At 38.6% G+C, this 24,952-nt stretch overlaps 1 protein-coding gene across 6 annotated transcripts; it reads left to right on the forward strand.

The window, feature by feature from the left end:
• Positions 1-105: 105 nt before the first annotated feature.
• RNF170 (ring finger protein 170) lies at positions 106-24,517 on the forward strand. 6 transcript variants are annotated; one of them, XM_076362006.1, is made up of 8 exons: positions 106-163; positions 2,331-2,388; positions 9,380-9,523; positions 14,301-14,376; positions 15,785-15,893; positions 16,953-17,026; positions 18,996-19,100; positions 20,859-24,517. In XM_076362006.1, exons 3-8 carry the CDS (start codon positions 9,387-9,389, stop codon positions 21,126-21,128), a joined length of 771 nt encoding a protein of 256 aa, XP_076218121.1. In that variant the 5' UTR covers positions 106-163; positions 2,331-2,388; positions 9,380-9,386; the 3' UTR covers positions 21,129-24,517. The 6 variants fall into 6 exon arrangements, with proteins under 6 accessions (XP_076218121.1, XP_076218124.1, XP_076218126.1 ...); XM_076362008.1 differs by lacking the exon at positions 106-163 and adding an exon at positions 637-738; XM_076362009.1 differs by lacking the exon at positions 2,331-2,388 and having other exon boundaries at positions 121-163.
• The last annotated feature ends 435 nt before the right edge of the window (positions 24,518-24,952 follow it).

The following is a 24,952-nucleotide window of genomic DNA, read 5'->3' on the forward strand; positions in this document are numbered from 1 at the left end:
GCCGTGGCGTCGACACGTCAGAGCCACCTGACAGGAACCGCCCGCGCGCGCCTGCGCCGTGCGGCCGCCGCGCGGGGGCGGAGGAGACGCGACGGGGCGCCGCGACGCTGGCGGGGGGCGGGGCCGCGGCCGGTGGCGAGCGTCGCGCGCGCCGGGAGCTGAGGTACCGCCGCGCGGGGCCGCGCCCCTCCCCCGCGCCGCTGAGGGGAAGGGGCGGGGGCGGGGGCTCCGTCCGGCCCGGCCCGGCCCGGCCCGGCCCGGCGGGGGCTCTCCTCCCCCCGCCCCGCTGTAACCGGCGGGAGGTGGGGGCAGGGGGTGCTGGCTCTCGGGGGGGCGTGAGCGGTGCTGTGGGCGTCCGCCGCGTCGCTCGCGTCTCGTCCGGACCGGTCTGGACCGCTCCGGTGGTGCTTAACTCTGCTGTGGGAGGTGGCCGTGAGCGGCGGCCGGCGCTGCGGCGACGCGAGGCGCGGTCCGCTGCAGGCCGCGGAGGCCCTTGTACGCCGCCGGTCGCCCGAGGCGTGCCGGCAGGGTGCCGCAGCCCTCCGCGGGGTCTGCCCCCTTCCCCCGGCTGCGTGTGCCCTCGGCTGTCGCCGCGCAGGCCGGTGGCGATAGGAGCTGGCTGGGAGGGCCTCTGGCAGGGCTGGGAGGGACCTGCAGCGGCTCCCCGCGCCCCGGCTGTCCCTGGCTTCGGCAGCGTGGGCTTGTGAGCACGCTGCACCCACAGGCATTCTCTTGCTAGTAAGTAATATGGCTTGGCTTGTGGAAGGAGCAGCCTCTACAAGGTTTTCCTCTCTTTCTGGAGTAGAAAATGGCATTAACTTCCTCTGAGCAAAACTCTGCTGTAGTAAAAATTAATTAACATAAAACAAAAGTTACTTACTTAGCAGTTACATGCAGGTAATTCAATTAATTTTTAATCTCAAAGACAAGGAATGTATTTCATGGCCAGAGTGGCTCTGCGTCCTTACTGCCCCAGCCAGAGTAGCTCTCCATCATGCTGCAAAGGGATTGACTGAAGAGTTCAAGAAACTCCTCGGTAGTCAGTTGAATTTTGGCCCATCTGAAGTTTGCAGTGAGAATGTCGGGAGTTGTGATAAGCTGGCCTGACGTGCAGCAACGTGGAGTAGCCAGCACAGTGCACTGATAACAGCTGAGGGTTGGGTAAATGACCAAGAAAGGAAGGGTTGCAGATCTAGTAACTATCACTTTGTTCCTGTTTTCTCACGGTTCTTCGATTAAATAAGTTAGTAGCATGGACAAAATCTTGAGTGTTCCTTTATGTCAACCTGTTTTGAATTAAAGTGTGTTGTAAAAGCTGTGAAAACTCTCAAGTTTTCCCAGTAAAGTACCTTCTCGCTGATCTTATTGTATAACCCGCTGTTTTAATTTTTAAGTTATGAATTTGATCTCCCTTTGTTTAAAGGTAGCTTTCACATTCGGGAATAAGTTAAAAAGTCTTAGAAAGCTATGTACACTGTGGAACTATAACTTCCCATTCCAGGTTTTAATGTGTACTTTAAGCTATATGCTTGGTACTTTTGACAAACAGTGCTTTCGTAAGTATATTTCAGTGTTAAAGGTTTTCTGCCACATCTTCCTTTATGTCCCCATTTCCCACTCTGCTTTGCCTGTTGTCATGATGTGTAGCTTACGTTTTGTATTTCCTTGATGCAAACAAATACAGTAATGCTTTTTGTCTTGCTGTCTATTTTAGATGTGAGGTGTATGGAAGCATTGCTTTCTACAATAAAGAATTCTTGGGCACTTCTCTTAAGAGATTTAAAGCCTTTTCATTCTTAGCTGAAGTATTACCATATTTCAGTAAACATTATTATAATTAAGTGACATTATTTCCTTTCTCTTCCTGTCTGATCAGAAAAGTCAGATATCCAAACTGAAGGCATTGGCAGGCTCTTTCTCATGTTCCTATCTGCATATGAATTCAGTTCCACCCTCTGTTTTTTATAGAACTCTATACCTTTCAGTATGTTTTAGCCTTATAAAGCAGTGGAGGACTTTGGGATTGTTTTAAACAGGTCATGCATCATCCAGACAGATATTCCAAATAGTAATGCTATACAGACCATTGAATTTGTCTTTTTGCTTCAAGCCATCAACATAGTTTCAGGCTCATGAGAAAAATGATTGGAGACTTTTTGTTTTCCCAGTAGAATGGTGTATTATTAAACTTGGGATTATTTTCCCTTACAGAATTGCATCTGGAGTTTGCATCTGTAGTATTTTTAACTTGCAAAGCATGATTCTACCAGCAAAAGTAGAATACCTACTTTCTTTTTTCTCCCCCCCCCCCCCCCCCCCCCCCCCTTTAGGAAAAAATGTGCCTCAGAGACTGCTGACCTCAGACCTTGCAGAGACCTGCTTTACCAGGCAAGTGCCTCAGTTGGTCAGTTCTTAAAGTATATTGAACAAAATTATTATTTGCCTACTGAAATTGCCCTTTCCCCTATTTTGGCAAGACTCTTTGGGCTTTTTCCTTTCTCTTTTGCAAAGAGCATGCATGCACATAAATATAGTCAGCACAGTCCTGAAAGCAAAGGTAGTTTATGGCAAAGAGATAACTGAATATGATACAGCTGAGTTTGGCTATAATTTTGCTGTACCAGCTGAGCTGATTTGTGACTCCAAAGTTGCTGCTAACTCATAATAATGCTGTATTTAACAGACTGCATGAAATCCTAGCAAGATATTCCCAAGTGAGTTTTAATAACCTCACAGAATGTATCTTGTCAATTTGTATGTTGCTATATTTGATTTTTTTAAATTTATTTATCTTAGAAATGTGCCCTTTGGGTGGTCTCCTCCTGATTTTTAAAACATATGGAAATACTTAATACTAGAGATTATTGTGTGTGCTTTATTCAAATAAGACTATGCTCATGAAAATGAAAAGCTAATTAATTCTGTTTCCTCAAAAACACTTTTTCTGAGTACGCCATCTGTCATTTCCCTTATTTCTGTTTTATAACGTTATATATGTCTACACCACTGTTTCAAAGTCCAACCTTAGTACACTAAAGTACCTAGATAAAATGTATCAGCTCAGGATTTAGCTGATTTAGGATTTAGGCTAGTAAACTTATGCTAGAGCCTTCAATGCTGTTTATACATTTACCGCTCATCATGCATGCTTAATGCCTGCTGTTGTTAACGCTTTCTGAATGCAGCCTAGGCATACCTTTGAGCTCTTCATGAAGGGAGAGTAAAAATAACTGTAGGATGCAGTTTGCTGGGTCAAATCCATTCACAAAGTCCCATTTTCAACCACAGACCTGCTGCTACGCTGAAGCAGGAAGTAATTGGATAACTTCTGATGGGAGAGGTCTCAACTATTGCCCCACATTTAAGAATTTGTCTTTATTTTGGGAATTTATGTCCCTTTTTCTCTCCAATGAAAGAAAAACACTAAATTTGTGCCATAGATATTTCAGTATAAGCTAATATGCATGCAGGGGCTGGGTTACAGAATACATATGCTCCATTTTAGTATGCTTAAATTCTTAAAAGTTGATTTCTGTTGTCTAAAACAGTCAATCTTACTAGAAACCTGTTAATAGAAATGAAACTTTTTTTTTGTTCCTTTTACCATGGAAGAAAATTTTGAGGAGTTAAAGCCTTTTTGGTCTTAAAAAAAAAATGTGACTCATAGTATTTTACTAGTTGGAGAGGAATTAGCTTATCCTGGAAAACACACAATCTCTACAAAGCAGCATTTTTAAGGAGGGGGGTAATGCTTCTGCCAATAAAAGATAACAGGCAAAAGGTATTACAGGTTCTGACTTGCACCCTGGCTTACCACGACTGTCTTCATTTTATAATATTTTTCAAGCACTGAAGGTGGTTGCCAGTACTGCATCAAGAAGAAAATATCCAAAATGAAAACGAAGTAAAAAAAAAAAACAAAAAACAAAAAACTCAAACGCCGTTGTTCTCATCTGGTTCACGCCCAGCCCCTGAAAGGACACCTTGTTATCCAATGTATCTTTCAGATGTTGAGCAAATTGTACCATGCTCTCAAAGTCAGTAAAATGTTGCTCTTGGTTACTACTTTGTAGCTCACAGCAGTATTGCTTGTGGGTTATCTCATTGTTTACTTCTCAGACGGGAAGAGAGCCTCTTCTTTTTCTCCATGCTTGTATATTCCTTTGGTAGCAGGTCCTAAAAATCTCTGGTTTTGAGAGTGTATTAGCATATGGTACTTCCCTGATAAACTTGGAAAAGTTCAAATCCTTCAGAAAACTGGGGGGATATCCCAACTTTGGGTAGCTGGCAACAAGTGTTTAATATATCATGGCAAACACTGGGTTGTTCTTCATTTCTTTATCAATCATGGCATGGGGTATTGTTCTAGCTGTGCTGTATGTCAAACATTGAAAGTGTTCATAAGACTTTTGAAATCTGAAAAATGAAGAAATAATACATCCACACTAGTGTATGTCTTCATGCCCTCACATTTCAATGTGATCTGTACGAGTTTCCAAGAATAAAAGACATTGTAATTGCAGTATTGCTCGTTATGGTTCTCCTTTTTTTGCATAAACCTGCATGCATTGTTCATACTTAACCATAGAGGGAGAAATGTAACTTTTAAGGCCTGCAGTTTCTTATTTGAAATGTAAGTAAATTAGTGTTGCTTTCTGTCAGTGATCACTTAGAAAAACTGAGAATAAACAAGGTGATTTTGTGTTCAGATGGTTAGTCTGTGACGGTTTTTACAAACAAAACTGTGTGATTTTACAAATGATAAATTCCATTCCTTTCTATTTCCAAGCATTTTGTGGACAATTCAGTCTGAGGTTGTTCTGTAGTCATCAAGAATCCTAATGCAGTAAACCTGATCCCAGTCTAAGTACTGTGCTACAAAGTCCAGCTGTAACTTAGCTAGCCCAAGTGGAATGGAAGAGTAACTCCTTGTCTTTTTTCCCTTCACTGGGCAGTCATATTGTTTTACTTCAAGCAAGTGCCAGTAGTTTGAAGATGAGATGAAATAAAACTGGAAATTAAGTTTTGGGCTCTTTTGTTGTTGCTTTTAATGTAGGAAAAAGGCCCAACATTTTTGTCAGATTTTTAAACTTTGCAGCTGATACTTTTAACATTTTGAAATTGATTGTATAAATTCCAGTTTTGATGTGAGTATTGTTAGATGTGGTTTGGTTTTCATCCCCTAATTGGAAAACAGGGTGGGGATATGCTTTCATTTAAGAAAGCTATCCTTGTTAAATGGCTAAAAAGAGAAAAAATCCCAAGTTTAACCAAAAATCAATTCTCAAAATTTAACCTATTTTCAATTTCCTGAAGTCATTCTATTCATTTGGTACTTTTGTCAGAGAGCTAGTGTAGACAGGAATTAATTTCTTGTATAAAAGAACAAAGGCACAGCATTAAAAAAATTCAAACCTTCTTTGTAATTACAAAAAGAAACAAAAAGCATAAATCTACAGAGAAGCAACAGCTTTAAAATTAATGTCTGAAAAGCCTGTGGTGTGGAACGCTGATCTGAAAAGGATTATAAGATGAAAAGGTTGAAGAAATACTATCATTTTTGCATAACCAGACAAATGTAATGGATCAACATAAAAAGGTTGAGTTTAATACAAACCACATCAAGTTGCTATTAAATGGCATCAAATTATTACCAGTTATTATTTTAGGAGAGATTAGATTTCTGTATAAAGTCTGGTTCTAGAAGTCTTCTCTGACATACACTTAGTCCCTGTCAATGCTGGTTGTCTCTGAAGACTGAAGGGTCTTCATTACATCGTTTAAGAACTAAGTCTCCTATAGCCTGCTTATTGATTGTACCAACTGAAAGAGCACCACTGCTGAACAGGCACTGGGAGGCAAGAGTCCTTAGCAGCTGTTTTAGGACTGTTAGTTAGTCTGTTACACATTCAAACCATTGCAGATGTGTTCATTGGCTGTTGTGGTTGCACGTGAAGAAACGCAGACTGCAAGCTTGCAGTTCTAGGTATTTTGTTTGAAAATGTTCAAAACAGACTTGAGATGAGAAAATTCCTTCCTCCTTCAGTTAGACAATTTTCAAATAGTGTATTTTAGCAGTGTTCTCCTCGTAGCCATTGTTTTTTTTACATGCTAACCCAGAGATAAGAGCAGGAGGAGATTGTTACTGTCTCCACTGAGCCTTGAATGACTATGCTGAGAAAGTATGTATAGATCTTTTGAAGTGAAACCCTTCTGTTTGTAGTTCCTATTCTACACAATACACGTCAGCCCTCCTGTGCAATGGTCTGATTCAGAAAAAGTCCTAGAGGTAAGTGCATAGAGGGGAATACGCTCAGCACTTGTTTGCTGTCCAGAAGCAGCAAGTAAGTTAAAACATGAACATGAGCCTTAAGCATTGGTAGCCTGTTTTCTCCAGAATTTAGTAATAGAAAGCAGCTGGGAGAGAGACTGAGGCAGAGATTCCACTCCCCCCTCTATATGTCTTGGCAGTATTGATACGTAAGTGAAGACAAAGTGTTTGAGGGAGGGATATTTTATGTAGCCAGAAAGACTGTGCAGGAATTTCTTTTGGACACTAAGTTTGTGTGAAAATCGTTATTGGGAAAGTCAGATGCGGTAAGTGAAGAGGTGAAGTAGGTACAAGTAACTGGCATGTGCGGGAAGAAAGAGAAGGTGAGGATCTGTGTGTTTCTTATTCATATTCTGCTGCTAACCTTGGTGCCACAGTTTGGTATTTCAAGAAGAGTGCATGAGCAGAAATGAAGGCAAGCAGGTGTAGTGAGTAGTATTAATGGTAGGCAGGTGAGGATTAAGAGTGTTGTTGCAAGGAACGTGCAGAGAGGGAGAGGGAGCTCTAGAGCAGATGTCTTGAAGGCTGTTCAGGGAAACTGAGTTAACTGTGTGTGATACTGACAATTCGTGTGTTGGTTTCAGAGTGCACCAAGCAAGCAGTGACACAGGAAGCCTTTCAGGAGTCAGTGTGAGAAACACTTGCCTTCCAAAGGTGCAGTTAAAGCACCTGTATGTCTGCCACAGTGTGTATTTCTGAAAAAAGTGCACAACACTTAATGGGATGTCGTTGTTATTAGCATGTTGATCTATTCTAACAGAGCTGATGCAGGACAATGGAGGAATCATCACATACCAGTTCCTTGCCATTTACTTCTGGTTTTGTACTGAGTGGTCAACCCAGAAATGACAGTGTGACACAGTAAAAATTAGTGGACTGATGATGGTACTTAAGGAGAGAGAATGTAGGAGCTGAAGATAGAAGCACACTGCCTGAGACACAGTTGTGGAAAATGAGCATCCCAGAATGACGTATTGTAAGAGAGAGAAGCTTCTTCAGAATTGGATATGCAAAGAAATAAAGTATATGTGTTGGGAATGTTCAGCTGGGGATGCATCACAGCACACCTACCAGTCCAGATCCTCAGCACCAAGGAACTGCTGCTCAGAAAACTTCCACAACACCTTAGCCTCATGGCTTTAACTATAGCAATATAATTGTGTAACTAGCTACACAGAGAAATGCTGTAACTCCTTGTGTAGGCTCTTGTTTCTATGTAAGACCTTTCCACAAAGATCTGGTCTTTTTTTCATTAGTATATATGAAACCTGTGTCAATATTGACCTACTTTAAACATGGCTCTTGATGAGTCACTGGTGTTCCAGCTTCGGGAAAAGTTATTCTTTCTGAATATTAATCAACATTTCAGTAGTTAGTCTATGACATGGTTGCTTGTAGAAAGCTGTAATTAGCAAAAATTATGGTTATAGTTACAGAAATAATAGTCTCAATTCAGGTTGGGACACTTAGGATAACTTAGTTTATTGTTTCACTTCATATATGCTTCATTATTTCATTTTGTTTTTCACAGTGGAAGCCCAAAAATACAACAACAATTAAAGGAATCTACCCCTCATTCTCCATGAGTTTTCTCTGCTCTTATGGTGCTTAATTATACCACTCACCCTTTTTTACAATAATGTTAGAATATACCAGCTTCTCTTGCATTGCTGATACAGAGGGCAGCTCCCACAAATGTAAGGAAGCTTGGAAAAAAGCTCCACAACTTGTACAAGAAAAGGTCTGGAGGATGAGAGTAGCTATCTTATGGAAAAGATGACACTTCTATATTAGCAGCGGACTGGCATGTTGAAATCTTGCCAGGGTAGTCATTACAGGTATGCACTAAAATCCCAATGACTTGTATTCCATTTCAGTTTTGCAATTAATTCAGGGCCAGGCAGTGTCTGCTGATGTTTGCTAGACAGCAGGGTTCAAACTAAAACATGACACAAGCTGTGAAGTAGAGGGAAACACTGATAAAAGCTTGCAAGCTTAAGGCACGCACACTGGACTGGGAAGTAAAGTGAATGATACCGGTCTTACCTGACCTCATAAACTGATGCTGAGATTTTATGTCAGCTCTGTATGAAAAATACTTTAATTGCGTATGGGCACAGCTTCAGTATGACTTTTTTGGTCCCTTGCCAGAGTTAGTTTCACTCTCCTGGTTTAATGATTTTCACAGCTGTAGTTCACTTCCTGGTTGCAAAAGGAGTGATTTAGCAGTGTGTTGGAAACTATTTTATTTTACTTGTCTCCAGCTGTAGGTTAATGCTGTAGGGTAATAAATGTTAGCGTTGGCAACTCATTCTGATTGTTGTGTATGTGAAATGAATACAAAACAAACAAGTCTAACTAGGGAAGCCTGATAATACTCTTTTTCTTTCAAGTTTTTCCAATGTTTCCAGCTAAAGGATGGTAATGCATAGGAAAGACAGATAAAATATAAAGTGCATTGGGTGATTCCTACGTATCCAAATGCGCATTTAACACACTAAAAACAGCTAAACCCCCAATGTTCTTGTTTCTTTCTTCACATAAGTGGTGAAAATTAGGTTTCTAAAAATTACGTTGTCTCAGCCTAGCAGCAATGATGTGTTGTGTAATAGCTAAAATTCTGGATAATGCAGAGTCATTATACTTTTTATAAATGAACTGTCCTTAGAATATGTCTAATTCAGCAATTACCTATTCCTTGGCAAGTTATCTGGTCAAGATTGCCAGGTAAAGTATCTGACTGATGTTTTAAAAAAAAATAATCTTTAGATCACAACACAGTCATTTAAGGCTTGTTTGCTACTGCACAAGACAAATGTTTTGCAGTCCTCTGCAGCAAGCTCAGTGTTTGGTAAAAATGCATCTGTTCCCTCTTCTTTTACCATTTTTTCCCCCAGCAATGACTGATCTGTTGCTTCAGGAAGTTACTGTGTGTATGAATAGATGTGTATACATATTATTTGTAACTACGTTTAAAATGTACGTGTGCACGTGTATGTTTTAATATATATATGTATGTATATGTATATATTTCTTTTTACATTTTAGAGCTGTGATGGCCAGTCACCAAACAGAAGTTCAGAGTCTGAAGCTAGATAATGATTCAGTTATAGAAGGAATAAGTGACCAGGTACTGGTGGCAGTTGTGCTCAGTTTCACTTTCATTGCTGCTCTGGTATATACACTTTTAAGGTGAGAATATGTTGACAGGAATTAATCTACATACCTGCATTTGTAAAATTCTAGCTTTCTCAACAAATTTTTGCATTGGTATACAAAACAGCTGTGATTTTGTGACATTAAGGAAGTGATTGTTTGATCACTTACTCTGTTTAACTAATTGCTTAGCAGAGTTTCATAATTTAATTCACAGTTAGAATGAAATGATGCATTTCTCAAAAGTGAAGTTTGACTCTTCCTTATCTTCAGATGACCAAACTGAATAATGTTCATCATTTCTTAAGACTGAAAATGGCTGAACTCACAGTCTATATGGCTGGTGTGTCATATTTGATTACAAAGTACAGATTTGTCAATAATGACTCCACAATTAAGATTGGATATAATCCTCCAATGTATGTTGTAGTTGCATTCTCCTTCCAAAAAAAGAAAAACAAAAAAAACCCCCAAACCTGAATAAATTGCCTGATTTGTTTATAAATGAATATGCTGGAAAACAATGGACTTTAATATGCTTTCCATAAAGCAAAATGTTAAGTTCAGAATTCAGTAACTTGAATGGTCAAGTAATTAAAGCTTATTTTTCATTTCAGAGTTTTTCCTTGCAACCTAACAAATATCTTAACCTGTGTGTTTTGGGAAAATAAGTCTGAGCTTCAGATTGGCACTTTTTTTTTTACAGCTGTCTGTAGGCTTCTGAACACAAGAGTTTTAACAACTAAGAGAACTCAATTTTAGTGACACATTGGCATTATGGAATTTACTGAGGAGGATCTGTCCATACGAGAGGTATTAGCGGGGTAGGAGGTATTTGAGAGTAAGCTGCAAAAGAAAACAGAAGTGGGAAAGCTTGGTTGGACTGCAAGACAGTGCTGCTGTTCAGGACCAGGAGATAGCAAAGGAATCTAAGAGAAACGTATGCACTTCACCTTGCTTTTCTTTCCAAGGCTGTTTCAGTTTTTCAGATGGCTTCAAGAGTGTCTCTTTTCCCTCTGCTCTCTTATGCTTTCTCTACCCCTTATATTGACATTTTTAGCATTTGTGACTTGAATTTTACATGTTTAGTTTAAAAGTAAATGTTTTATTTTTGAACTTTAAAGGAAAGTAAGTTAGGAACATGAAAAAAAGTGAGTGGAACAAGAGTCAGCAGTGGGCAAGAGTAGCGGGAGTTCACTCAGGATTGGAGTTCAGGGAGATGATACATCGATGATGAAGGGTTACTTGGGGAGGAAGAAAAGGGCTAGTTACTAACTACCTCTGCACTGTAATGAGCTAAATAAAAAGTTTGTCTGTGGATCCTGTTACATGCCCTGATGGTTTATTTTCTGGAGGGGCAAACAAACTCAGACACAAAGCTTCCATACTTTGGAAGTCAGCTTTCAGACTGACTACTGAAAGTCCTATCAGCTTCCTCTTAGCTCTCCGCTGTGCCTTCTGGTACCTTCTGAAATTGTCTGTATTCAGCAGCATTTTTCCTCTACGTCCTTCGTATTGTCTGCATCAAAATCAGCACAATACGGTAGAAAATCTGTACAGTACAAAAAGTATAGTAATCCTTATGTATTTAGCGCTGGAAGGGGGGCGGGGGAGAAAAGGAGTATTTTCTTTTTCTTCTCTAGTTATCTTAGGCAATACAGTGGTCTGTGTGTTCCTTGTACTGTATCCATTACCCCAGTCTCTTTGCCACCCATACTTCTGTATGCAATCTGAAATACTTAAATTGGGTAAGAACAGGTCCTGGGTAAGAATACATGAAAGAAAGCTTAGGGTAATGGATAAGGTTGCAGGAACTAAATAAAAAGCAGAAGTAGGCAGCAAGGAGTGTGTGTTGCAGTAGGTTTTAGGGGGCAGAAGTGGAATATGGGAAGAAGTGTTAAGGGATATGGTTGCTGTACTTGTCTCCAGCACAGAGAACTCAGTGAAGCATCACATCAGGGCATGAGCTGAAGGCCTCTGTGCTTTTGGTGGAGAAACTTATTAGCAGTAATTAACATATATACCAAGTTGCAGATGTTTAGTTCAGTCACTATAAGAGATTTTTGCAAAGCCTGTATGTCTTTGAGTTATAAATGTTGATAAATTGCCACCCAATTTTTTCCATCATCTTTTAAATTTGTGAGTAGGTTGTCACATTACAAATGAGACTGTGAAAATTTAATTTATCCAATGAATTAAAGGGGGCCTGACCCACCAGTGTTTTGTATCAGAGATTCCCTACTTGTCCCAGATGACTTACCTAACCCGTGTTTATGAATCTTCAGGTTTAGATCTTTTTCTCTCATTTTTCTATCCCATCATATGGTTTGACTATAAGATCAAGTCAGTATTTTCAGCAGAAGTGAGATCTTAATCCTTGGAAATTAACAATGGCCATCATTGCACAGTGATACCACCAGTCCCCATAAGTACTGTCCCTCACATTCCCTGTGTGAGACTGCACACTGAATGAGTAGGCAGCCTTCCTTCTTCTGGTAAGGATAGTTGGTGGGGCCCTTTGTGATACATAGTACAATCTTTCCACGTCATGGGACTTTTTTTCTCAAGTTATGGAGTGCTAACACTCAGAAATGGGGAAATTAAAAGACTCCGCATCTAACTTTATTTCTTTCTGGCTTGTGTTTGGTAGTGCCTTTAATTACATAGCACCATACTGTTTTTCATTTATTTAATTTATTTTCTCACCCTAATTGCATGACAGAAGTTATGAGTTGGATATATCCCCTCCCGGACATTGTGCAGTGTTCTGCTACCTCAGCATCTTACGCATAAGTGACAGATGTTGTACATACTGTACCTCTACAGCTCTACAAATACTCTCATGTATTCAATGTAGTATGTGACACCAGAGTAAAGTCATATCAGTGAAGTATTTGTACAAGGATTATATGCGAATATTGCCCAGGTAATTTTTCCATGTCTACTTTCTTAATCTGAGCACTTAAGATTCTTCTTTGCTTGGTATAGCTTTTCACTGGATAACACTTCAGCAGCAAATTTGCAATTAGTTGTTCATGAAGGAATCAGAATAACCTGGCTGATAATTCACACCTTCCACGTGTGTGTGATTTGAATTGAATTTCAATATATATTAAAGTTCTGGCAAACTGAAGGTGCAAAATATGCTCATTTGTAGCATCTAAATAGGAAAATACTTTTACACATATAGCATGTATGACAGACAACATCCACAAAATCTGACTCATGGAGACCCAGCGTGGGCAAGAAGGGTTTTACTGTAAGCTTCCCATCATATAACTTTCATGTAGGTCACCCACATTAGTGTTAAATAAATTTCTTTTTTACAGATAACCGTGTGATTATTAGTATGAAAAATATGGGGTTTGTCTGTTCTTCTTTGAAGAAACAATGAAGGAGACAAAATGTTAAAAGATAGCAGTAATGCAGTGTTATGATTGCCCATGTCAAATGAAGGAAAATACTGCAGAAGCTCCTAGAGCCATTGAGGAAATTATGTAAATAGAACTGCAACCAGAAAATGTCCTAAAAAATCAGCCAGTCCAGCCCTCAGCTCTGACAGAGGATCAGCTTGCCTAGATCATCTCTGGAAGCAGTGCAACCTGTTTTTTGATTTAACTTTTAGTCAAAGATATCACAATACCCTGAGGTAACCTTTTCTGATTTTGTACACTTAGTGGTTAGAAATGTTTTTCCACCAACCTTAGGTAACTGTGGGAAATAATTGCTCATATTTATAGAATGAAAGCCTTATCCTGTCCCCTTTTTTCTCCATGAGCAGTCTTCTATATGAACTGACATTTCTTCACTCTTTCTCTAATGTTTAAAAAATGTGGGCAGTAGTTCTTATTCTCTTCTGAACTTCCTCCAACTTCTCTACGTGTTTTTATGCATTTAGCCCAAAATGGAAAACAGAATCCAGCTGAGACCTCAACAGTGCTGAGCAGAATGTATCACCAATGACATCCATATGAATAAATAGAGCATAAAAATTCACAGTTTTGAATATGATGCTGTTGACTCAGATTTATTGTAACTCAACACCTCTTGATGTTGTCAGCATCATTTTTAATTCCAGTTCTGTTCCCATTGTGCTTTTGAATTTCAAACTTGTAATATATCCAGCCTCCTTTCTTCAGTGAGTCCCTTCCCTGTGATTCCCCTTGGCATCTCTAACCTGCAGTTTTCTTGCCCGTAGAGTCTTTCTTTTTAAAGAGTGATTTTAAAAGAGTGATTTCTTTTTATATCCAGTCTGCTGATAGTTACATAAATTCAACATTCTAAATCTAAGAGTTTGCCTACCCCTTCTTATGTAAATGTTATGTCTTAATCTTTCATGTAGCAGATGAAACTGAAATAATTAGGATTTTTCAACTCTGTAACTTAGGTAGTGAGGGAAAAAAATAAGAAATTTATGAGTAGACTAACAATACAAAAACTAGCAGTGGAGACAAAAATTAAAAATATTTCTGCATGATGAATATACAACCTTTCAAGCAACTTGATTTTTTGCAGGTTAATGGCTTAATTTTGTTTCAGATTAAAATCTAGTTTTAACATGATTTAATGATTGATTATGGAGTCTCTCTGAAAAGTCTTGCTGCTGTACAGCTTTAAATGTCCAGAGTAACTTTGGGTTCTAGAATAAATGTCCTGTTTCCTTAATTATTTGTGTACTTCCTTTAAATCCTTTATAGCAGGAAAGAATTATTTTTTGCCCTTTGTTCAAGTTTCTTTTTTTTTTCAGTCAGTTATTTTTCACTGTTGGGTCGCAGTGTTCAGTTTTTCTTATTGCTTATATTTCGTTTCACAGAAATGAACATCAGAACATACACCCAGAAAATCAAGAGCTAGTGCGAGCTCTTCGTCAGCAGCTTCAAACTGAGCAGGTGCTGTGCTAAGTGTTGGCATCGTTCAACTATCTGGTTTGGAGTAGCATAGACTTCTCTGAGGTTCTGGAAGAAGCTGGTCTTGAAAGTTATAGAAGCTTACTTACTGTACAGAAGCATCCTTGAAATTTATCAAGTAATGAGATAACGTAGGCTTGGGTTTTTATGGATAAGTTAAGTAATTAAAATTAAATACTTGGCTGGTTCTTTTTCAAACAAGTTTTTGCCACAAGGTGGAGTACGCTAGATTATGTTGTGTGCTTCCTGCAATGTTCCTGGGAACTTAGTGGTAAAGGAAAGGAAATCTGGAGTACAGCTTGCTGCCACAGGACAGGGGTTAGATGTTTAGGCTGATAAACTGTGTGTAGCAGAACAATGGCACAGCAGCAAGAGCCAGGCAACAAAGATTGACAGAGAACTTTTTACCAAAGCCTTTAGTGACAGGACAAGGGGCAATGGTTTTAAACTGAAAGAAGATAGGTTTAGATGGGACATAAGGAAGAAATTTTTTACAGTGAGGGTGGTGAGACGCTGGAACAGGTTGCCCAGAGGTGTGGATGCCCCATCCCTGGAAGTGTTCAAGGCCAGGTTGGATGGCCTTTGAACAACCTGGTCTAGTGACAGATGTTCCTGCCTGGGGGACACTCCGGAAGTGGAGTTGGACTACATGGTCTTTAAAGGTCCTTCCAACCCAAACCACTCTATGGTTCTATGATTGCATCCAGTTCTGACATGTAGAGGAGAGGACAGGAGAGCCTAGGCCAGGTTACTGGAAATTGCTGAGTCCCAGCCCTAAAGTGAAAAGCCGTACTTTTGGAGAGTATTGAGGAGAGTCTTTCATTATAATACTTCCTGAAATAATGACAGATTTTTAACTACAGTGCATATTTATGTGAAAGACAAATATGGCAAAATGGGGAGAAAAACCATTTCATGGCAGTGACTTACACAGGCTGATGTCTATGCTTGGGAACACTAAATACTGCAGCTGGTAAGCAATGCAGTTCAGTTACCTGGCTCTGGACAGAGCTGCATAGGATAATGAAGTAACAGTCTAGATCTGAGTTGTTATTCATGCTTCAGCATGTCTAACCTAACTTAATGTGAAGGACCAAGGAGGTTCTTTCTTTGTGGGCTTTAACTGGATTGTAGCACATACTTATATAACAGATGAAGGGAAAATAATGGGCTTGTCACAAGAAGAACTTGCTTAGTGAATCAGTTTTTTCATTTAAGTATGCTTGATTTTTGAATTTAAATATATTTCTCTTTCATTTCACATAGTTCTGCATTTGACTGCTTCACTTCTAGTAAATGAACACTGGATTTGTTATTATTTTTTTAAACTCAGTAGACTTATATAAAAATAGTATCTCTAACGCTTTGCATTTCTCTTCTGTTCTAGCAGGATGCTTCTGCTGGTGATAGACATCGCTTCTATACAGATATGTCTTGTCCAGTCTGTTTGCAACAGGCTACATTTCCTATAGAAACAAACTGTGGACACCTCTTCTGTGGTAAGCAAGAAAAACCCCGAGCCCCAACAATAAAACCAGAACAGAAATACAAACTTTTGTCATTAGTACAGTCACCCTGTACTAATGCAAAGCAAAGCTTTGTTTGTTTTTAACTGCTTATCTTCTATTCTGCATTAGAAATATTTTTAACATAAATTGTTGAGAAAATACATTTGTGAATAAACAGTCACTCTGAGAGTGTGCTACATTTTTTTCTATGCTATCAGGAGTGAAACTGTGGTTAATTTAAAAATGTCAAGGACAGAGGGTATAATTTATTTCCAGTTAGTAAAAAACTGAAGAGGCTGAAAAACACTTGGAAATGTACCACTTAAAAAAACTGGTTTAGAAAGAGTGAAAAATTCTGCTTGGTATTACCTTTATCTCAGAGTGTGGGTTTTTTTTCTTGGAAGTCCTGAAGAATTGAGACTAAGTTCACAATGCTTTAAGTGTTTGCCTTTTTGTTTGAGGCCCAGCTATTCAAATTTACATATAAACGCCCTACGCAGCATTTTGCTTCCTCTCCTTCAGGTTCCCAGTAGGATCCTTTCACTGCATTCATCTAGTTTTATGGAGTATATAGTGCATACCATGCCTAGTCATTTAAAAGAAAAAAATTACAAATTTGGAAAACAGTTAAAGTGCTCAGATTTTTATATAATCCTTCCCCTGTTGAAACTCTGATAATAAAGCCAGGTTTTTAGGATAAATTTTACATTTTACTTTCTTGTGACTTCTAAATTTTAAACTGGTAAAATTTTTAATTATTTGTTTCTTCAGTTAATGATTAAGAAGTTTTCTGTCTTTTCAGGAAATAATACCTTAAAATTAATGATGCAGTTGAACCTATTCAGGATTTTTCTCATTAATAGCATTGGACTTGAACACATTGGTTCTTGGTATCTTCAGTGAATGTTGTATACAAAATTACACCAGAAAAGATAGGTTTAACCTAACTGCTTATACACTTCTGTTGTTTTCCTTGGTGTGTAACATATTATTTCATGCAATGGGTGTTTCAACTCAGAAGTTTAAATGTCTGTAACTTACCTTCATCAGGTTCCTGCATTATTGCCTACTGGAGGTATGGCTCATGGCTTGGTGCCATCCGTTGTCCAATCTGCAGACAAACGGTAATATTTCAAGTAAACATGGACCTGGCAGTTTGGCTATCTAGTATAGCTTACCAAAAAAGCATTTACATGTGAACTGCAGTAGTGAGACTGACAGAAGAAGTCGTCTGAGGAGCTGAAAGAATATGGATATGTGAGATATAGTTGGTGGACATTAAGTTTTTTTGAACTTTTTGCTTTGCCAAATGGCTCAAAAAATACAGATTGTTCCTGCAACTCGAATTTAAGTGAACAGCACTGATAACTCGGCCATTTTTCCTGTAAAGCAGTATATGAAAACAGAAAATCATAAGATCTTAACTGTGATTCTTCCATGCTTTCTGTTTGGGATATTATATAACTTCTTCACCAGAACTTGCATCTGAAAGACCTGGTTGTTGTTCAAGACTGTCAGTAGGCAGTATACTACTGGTTTCTGAGAAGTACCCTCTCCCTTCCTTCTCTCCCTGCCAAAACAACCTATCCATGTCAATTTCTTGTTTTGTCCTTATTTTTAGTTTGTATGTATTATTAATTTGAGCTTTGTAGAGCAAGCATTAACTTACTTCCTATGCAACTTACTTACATTGTCAGTTGTATGTCCCTGCAACTCATTAATACTTAGGATCTCTGAGTCTTACAGTGTAAGTTTTAACAAAAGTACATCTTCATTTTAACAGTGCACAAACTACAGAGCTAGTAACTTCTGATGAATTATATAACATGCTTCACACCCTGGCCCATACATTGTATCCTGCTTTGATTGTGTGTATCAGCAGGACAAATGACTGTAAGAAGGCAGAGGAACGAAAGCAAAATAGGTATGAACAGAGGAAGAATGAATAAGTTTAGAGTGTAGCCAGCGAGGAGAGAAACACAAAAAATAAAGACGAGGAAGATGAAAAAGGAGAAAATAAGTTATTATTTTAGTGTCTCTTCTTACATAGTTGTTCTTCTACCTTCCTCCAAGTAACAGGTAAAGTGGGTGGTACTGCTTGCACAGTTATGCATTCATTCTCACCCTGTGAAGTAAGAAAAGTGAGGTCTGATTTATAAATGAGGAATGGAAGTATGTACACGTGAACAACATGAATCATACAGAAGGTTTGTGGCAGGGCTAAGAGTTGAATGTAGATCTGCTCGTGCTGTCATTTGCTAAATGTGACTGCTGCACAGATACAAGATATATATATTTAGTGGCCTGGTACAGAGGGAGCTTTTGAAGATTGTAATAATTTAAAGTGCTATGCATTTTCTGTTTCCTATGATAATCTGCATTTTATACCTGAACATGGCTTCCAAATACAAGTCTTAAGTTTTCAGAAACACCTATACAGAAAGATAACATAAGATATATGTGAATATGACCTTTCATATTTTTCTATGTTTGCATGAAAGTTAACCCAAGAACATAGCAGAATTCTCTGTGCTTACAAAAGAGCTGAAGGTTAATATCTTTTTCTGTTAACTTATTATTCTGTATGATTGTCCTTGGTCTTGGTGTGAACGTCCGTACGGAAAAGTATGAGTTTTGCTGCTTGTTTGCTGAAATGCGAGGCCATTCTAAAGATGGAAGAAGAATAGCCTGATTGGTTGCTTTATTTGATTTTCAGTTTAAGAAACAAAACTAGATTAATTTGGTAAATTAACTGTATTCTCAATATCATCTGTCCCACTGCTGAAACATAAACCATTTAGGTGTTTAGAAAAATTTCCTGTAAGCCTCTCTTAGAAGGAGGAATCTTATGCTTGTTTTTAATAATCTTTTAAAAAATTAATATTCTGTGAAGAGTTGTAAGCAATGAATTTGTTAAAACTTAGCAGCAGTATCCATGTTAGTAGTTTTTGTTTTATTTTGCTACTAAATATTCAACTAAAACAAAGTGTGTTCTAGGTGGTTAACTGAAGATTACTGTTTTCATTTATAGTTCACAATATCTGCATTTAAAAGACAGTTGCACATGTAACAAAATCTCCCTGCTGTGCCTAGGTAACATTGTTTTTACCACTCTTTGGTGAAGATCAGCAGGATGCAACCCAAGTATTTCAAGATGTTAATGATTACAATCGGAGATTCTCAGGACAGCCCAGATCTGTAAGTTTTGGGTAAATTTCGGTGAAAGTCACTGATTTGAGGGCAGATTAACAGCATTTTTTGTGATTTTTTTTTCCCCTTCTTTTTTTTTTCTTTTCCCCTGGGATATGAATTTTCTCTTCACAATGCTTAGGGACTATGCAAGTTTTCCTTAGGAAATTCATGTTTATATAGTTACGGCAAACCCACGACCTTGAAAATATTTATTCGTAATTTGTGGAAATGTATGGAAACTTGCATTTTTGTTGTGAGTGAGAACTGCTAATATGCCTCGAGTTCCCTATTTATGTGTTAAGCGCTTTTTTAATTACGACTTGTTAATTTGAAAGGATTAATAATTAGTCAGTAAAAATACTTAATGAAATACATGACATGCAAGGAAGAATATTTACTTGATGGATCTCTGCATTGATTAGAAGAATCTGAAGTTCTACTCTGTGCCTTTCTTCCTCAGATTTCAAGCTATATGCTGTCTTGATTTTTTTATTTTCCTCCTAGATTATATTACAGTCTTTATTCTGCTCTCTGAGTGAAGAAAACAGGATTTTTTTGATAAATAGCTAAGAGAGATGGTTGAAGTTCTGCGAACTTTAGAAAGTCAGCCTTGTGAGCCTGTCTTCTATGTGCATGTTCTGATTCGCAAGGTGAAATGCATGCACATGCATACTAGTAACTTCCCTGCTTGTCTTCATCTGTTAGTTGGATTTGGATATTATAACAAAACATTAGCAAGAAAAATTTACAGTCCAAAGAGGCAAAAGAGGTGTGAGATGGGAATTTTTTTTTTTCATGTTCTAAACCGCAAAACAGTTACGCTTTTGATCCAGAATAGACTGAAACTACCTTTCAGGCTCCATTGGACCTCTCTGTGGGCTCTGTGTCTAGTCCCCAGTAACCTGTCTGAGGCCACGCTGGAAGTCTGCATTAAAGCCCTAATCAGACTAGATAAATTGTCTTTGATTTATACATGGTGTATTGCCTTAACCACATACAAAATTCCTTTCTAGAGAACTTTTTCAGCCTTGGCAATAACTCATTTTAATGTCATGGCTCTGTGTAGAAACTGTGTACAGTAGAAAAGGAACCAGTATCAAAAAAAATTTCAAAGTTCACCCCTCCCTACGCCTCACAACAAAAACCTGAATATTTTCTACTCAGCAGTCCCTCACTAAGATGACAGAATCATAGTAGAAAAACGGAAAGGAGCCAGGGATGGATTCATTTAAAGGTTCTTTAGTTTACTTTGAAGCTTGATCCATCCTTTGGAAACTTATGTGAATCACTGGTTATATGCCAGGGGAGAGAGTGTTTTGTTTCTGAAGAACTGCAACCTATTCTACTTTACCTGTTGTGGTTTTCTCGCAACCCCTAGTTGTCTTCCATTCTGATCGATATTTCACTCAAGTTAACCTGTTTGCTGTTTCTCCCTTCCTCAGTCATTTGTTTTACTCTAGTAGTCACTGCTTTTCCTTCTTAACAGATGCCAATGTATTTTGTAGTGAGTTAAATGTATGTTTTACGGTATAGAATAACACAGTTTGACTGTTTCTTGAAAACATGTATATTCTAAATCTGACTTTTTACCCAGCAAAACTAAATCCAGGAAGTCTTGTCTCACTGTTTTTTGTTTCAATTCTTATAAACTAACAGATTCCAAAGCTGTAACGTAGTAACAGAAACTTCAGAATAAAAAAGGACCCATTTAGCATGGGCCTGTTGCTAAAGCAAAATACTAACTTTTGGTTTCTTTCTTCATAGATTATGGAAAGAATTATGGATCTGCCCACTTTATTGCGGCATGCTTTCAGGGAGATGTTTTCTGTTGGGGGCCTCTTCTGGATGTTTCGCATCAGAATATTCCTCTGCTTGCTTGGAGCCTTGCTTTACCTGGCTTCACCTCTGGATTTTCTTCCCGAAGCCCTCTTTGGAATTCTGGGGTTCTTGGATGATTTCTTTGTCATTTTTCTTCTGCTGATATATATCTCTATCATGTACCGAGAAGTGGTAACACAGCGGCTGAATAGATGAAATGGACGAAAATGACCCAAATGCAGAGGTGGTTGTGGAATGTTTTAAAAAGAGAACTATAACATAAGTATGATATAGCAAGGCGCCTGTGTACAGTTTCAGTAGTTACCAACTTCATAGCTGGTCATCTTATACAAATATGAAGGGTTAGTATGTGGTGATGCTTCACTGGAATCTTTAATTTGTGTATTACATATGCTTCATAAGGATGAGGTTAGTTTTATAATGTAATAAACTACCTTCATCTACTTCCATCTGATGAACAACTGTATGTAATCAAAGCAGAAAACACCTTTTTTGGTGTGTGGTTTGTGAAAAAGGAGTTCTAGTAAAGGACTTCTAACAAAAAATCCGTTTGGGTAATCTAGACATGTATAAGGAAATTCAGAAATTCTTCACAGTACAGTTATCATGGCTAAATTGTTTAATGTTTCCCTATTGTGGGCTAGAGTTTTTTAAAATAAAAGTAGCTTTGTGTCTCTCTGTGGAAGAAGAAACCCAAGGACCACACTACAATTATCACCCTGCAGTTTGCTGTTGTCCACATGCTTCACGAAAACAAGGAGAACACCTCAGTATTGGTTGAACTGCACTATGTACGGCTGCATGCAATTCGTACAATTTTATTTTTATATTTGGGAATATACACACAGTATCTGATCTAGATAGAGAAACCAATATTATGCACACCAGACTGGTTAGTGCTCTATTTTTAAACGGGAGCATGTTTTTTCTCGTCAGGCTTGTTTGTTTGGTAGGTATGTGTCTTGGAAGTGGGGGTTTTATGCTGCTTTGGGTCAATGCAATGTATCTGAACTGAGAGTTTGCATTCCTTCAGTTGCATTAAAGCATTTAGCCGATGGAGAGAACCCTCAAATTTTAGACAATGGTTAAAGAAAAGAAGTCAGAACCAGATGTTTACACTACAGACCTTTACCTGAAGGTACATTCTGCAATACAAGTATTAAACAACTTAGATATTGGGGCGTTTGATTTTCAGTTGGGGTTTTCTTTCTTCAACTTTGGTTGGTTGATTTGTATGTGGGTAGAGAGGGTTCTGAACTACCTTGAAAAAGATCTGTGATAAGGGACCACAAAAAAGTACTGGAAATGTTTTCAAAAATACCCGGGTATTAATTATCCTTCAAGTTGATTTTTTTTTTTCATGTTGAATTTGAATATAGGCTGTCATAGCTACAAAAGTCATTTGAAAATATTTTCATTTTAAGAAATGAATGTCTCTAGAAAGGTCAAAGATATTCTAGATCTATGTACTTTTTAGCTCAAGGAATGATAATTGCCATTTCATTTTAGCTTCCTGAGTACTTGAAAGACAGTGATTAGACAGGTGATTCTTTGCATGTTTACATATATGGGATGAGACTTACAGTGAAAGGGACCTTTTCACAACTTCTGCGTTTTGCCCATGCAAGCGTCTTTCCACAGCTTCTAGCACCTAGGCGTGTGCAGGAAGGTGGTAGAGCTGGCACCTGACGTGTCAGTCATTGGGGTTGAAGATTGTCCTTCAGTGTCAGTGTTTTAAATGACATCAATTTAAAAGTAAATTCACTGATTCTTCATTTGAATATTTGCTTTTGAAAAGCCAAAGACATTTTACAAATGAACTGGAAAGCTAAATTTTTCCTTGTTGCTGTTTGCTAGAGATGGGCAAGAGGAGAAACAGGAAGTGAAACAAGGGTGGGAGGAGGAGGGCGAGACAGAAAATGACATTTTTGGAAGCAAGTGCTATTGGTTTTGGCAAACTAACTGTTCTTGAGCATCTTAGTTGAGCTTTTCCCTTTGTGTTGGCATTGCTAATGTATGGTGATGGTTTAGTGGCTACCTCAGTTAAAAGTCATTAAGGTATTACTGAGTAAGCGTGGGATATTCATAAACTGTTAGGTACATTTACAAAGCAAGATAGTAGTTTAGGATCTTAGGTAAGACAGGATTTTGCAGTTTTGCTGTAAGCATTGTTTTGGTTTTGGTTTGGTTCCCCCCCCCCCAAGAGCAAACTCCAAAAAAGTATTTTTAATTGAGTAAATTTATCACCCCCTTTTCTCCTGGAGTTTAACTTGTGGGTCTGCTTAGAGAAGAGTGTGAACTGCTGTTGTAGAACAACTGGAGTCTGTTCATAGAATCTGTTGGTCTAGTGCCTCCTCCATATGTTTATCCTATGATTGTGTTTATTTTCCCATGACTCTTTAAATCCAGAGTGGATATAGATGTACATGAAGCTGCTTACTGATTTGTTTTCACTGAGCTCCCCAATTCCACATGCTGCTGTGAAGTTCATGCAGAAACATCCATCCAAGGGGTTTGCTCCTGAAGAACAGACCTGTGTACCTGAAGTCATGTACAAGCCACATCTGAGTAGCTACATAAAGTTTACCCGTGTTCTGTTTCTTCCTGCACTACATTTCTGCTAGCCAGAAAGGTTTCACTCAGAGGCTTCTGCTTACTTTTGAATATTGAGTAACATTGTGAGCTTAAATTCAACACATTAAATGCTTGACAGAATTAGGACCATCCTTTCTTTTCACCAATATGCGTGCTTGCTTGTGGAGGCTTTTTTTTGGTCCTGCAAGCGACTGATGAACAGTATTATGACTTGCTCAGACCTTTTTGTGAACAGCTGTAACGTAGATGCCTCTGTCCTGCAGCATCTGGCTGCTGCTCCTTTACACAAACCTGAACTAGCTGTAAGTTAGCTATCTTGGGCACTTAGCTTGAGCTTAACTTAAGCTCTAGAGCTCCCAAGAAGCTGGGGATTAATACATGAGCATGTAGTATTCCTGAACTGTGTGCTGACAAGTTGTTCTGGCAGCAACGTTAAAGGGAAGTGCTAGAGCTGAGCACTGGCTTCAGAATGTGAAGGAAATAGGTGATGCTGTGTGGAGAGTGACTGCAAACGTCGCTGCAGTTTTGTATCCTGGAATGGGGCAGCCGTGTCACCAAGGGGGGAAAAGAAAAAAAAGGAAAACTTTAGCAGCAAAGAAGAGATACAGGGAAAAAAAATACAGTTCTTAAAAGATTCTTACGGCATCACCAAAAACTGTGTGAAATATTTGATTGTTCCAGCAATATTAACAAAGGGGAAAACTAAAGTTATACTTAATAGCTCTTACAGAATAACTTGTAGCATCTTGAGGCCTAATGATCATCCTTACGACAAGTGCTGTATAGAGCGATCTGTTTCTGTGTTGTTTGTGTCTCACACCATTACGTCTATGAGGATGAGGCAGAACGGTGTGATTTGGGGATACAGTTTCGCCATAGGTTTCATAGAACTGTAGCAGTGACCTGTGTGTTACACTAGATTTTTAAGACAAAAGGATTTAAACCTACTTGTTGTTACTTTTAATGATAATAAATTGCTATTAAAGTAAGAGATTCTCTTGATCTATTTTATTGACTTTCTGGGTGGGAAATGGTTTTATTCCCCCGTTTCCCCCTTCCCTGAGCTAAAGTTGGCGGTAGCTCTTCTGTAGTCTTGGTCGATTCTTATCTTGGTGTCTGAGGACAGGGTGTTCCGAGATAGCTCTGTCATTTTCATCTTTATTATTGCCATTATAAGGATTACAAAATTTCTAAGATCTTAGTCCCAGAAGTGTATTGTACATTAGATGTCTTTTCCCTGAGCAGTCCGACCAGTACCTTCAGATCCATGGGCACTAAGCTTTCAGGATGATAAACCAGTACAGATGATTAATTAGCACCTTCACATATCAATCCTCCAAGCAAACAAAAGCATAAAGCAGGTGGATGAGAATCCAGTTAGTGGTGTAAATTGAAGGAAACAGGAAATAGTCTCTGTAGGTTTA

The sequence above is a fragment of the Aptenodytes patagonicus genome, chromosome Z (genome assembly GCF_965638725.1).
Source record: "Aptenodytes patagonicus chromosome Z, bAptPat1.pri.cur, whole genome shotgun sequence".
In the NCBI taxonomy this organism is placed as follows: Eukaryota; Metazoa; Chordata; class Aves; order Sphenisciformes; family Spheniscidae; genus Aptenodytes; species Aptenodytes patagonicus.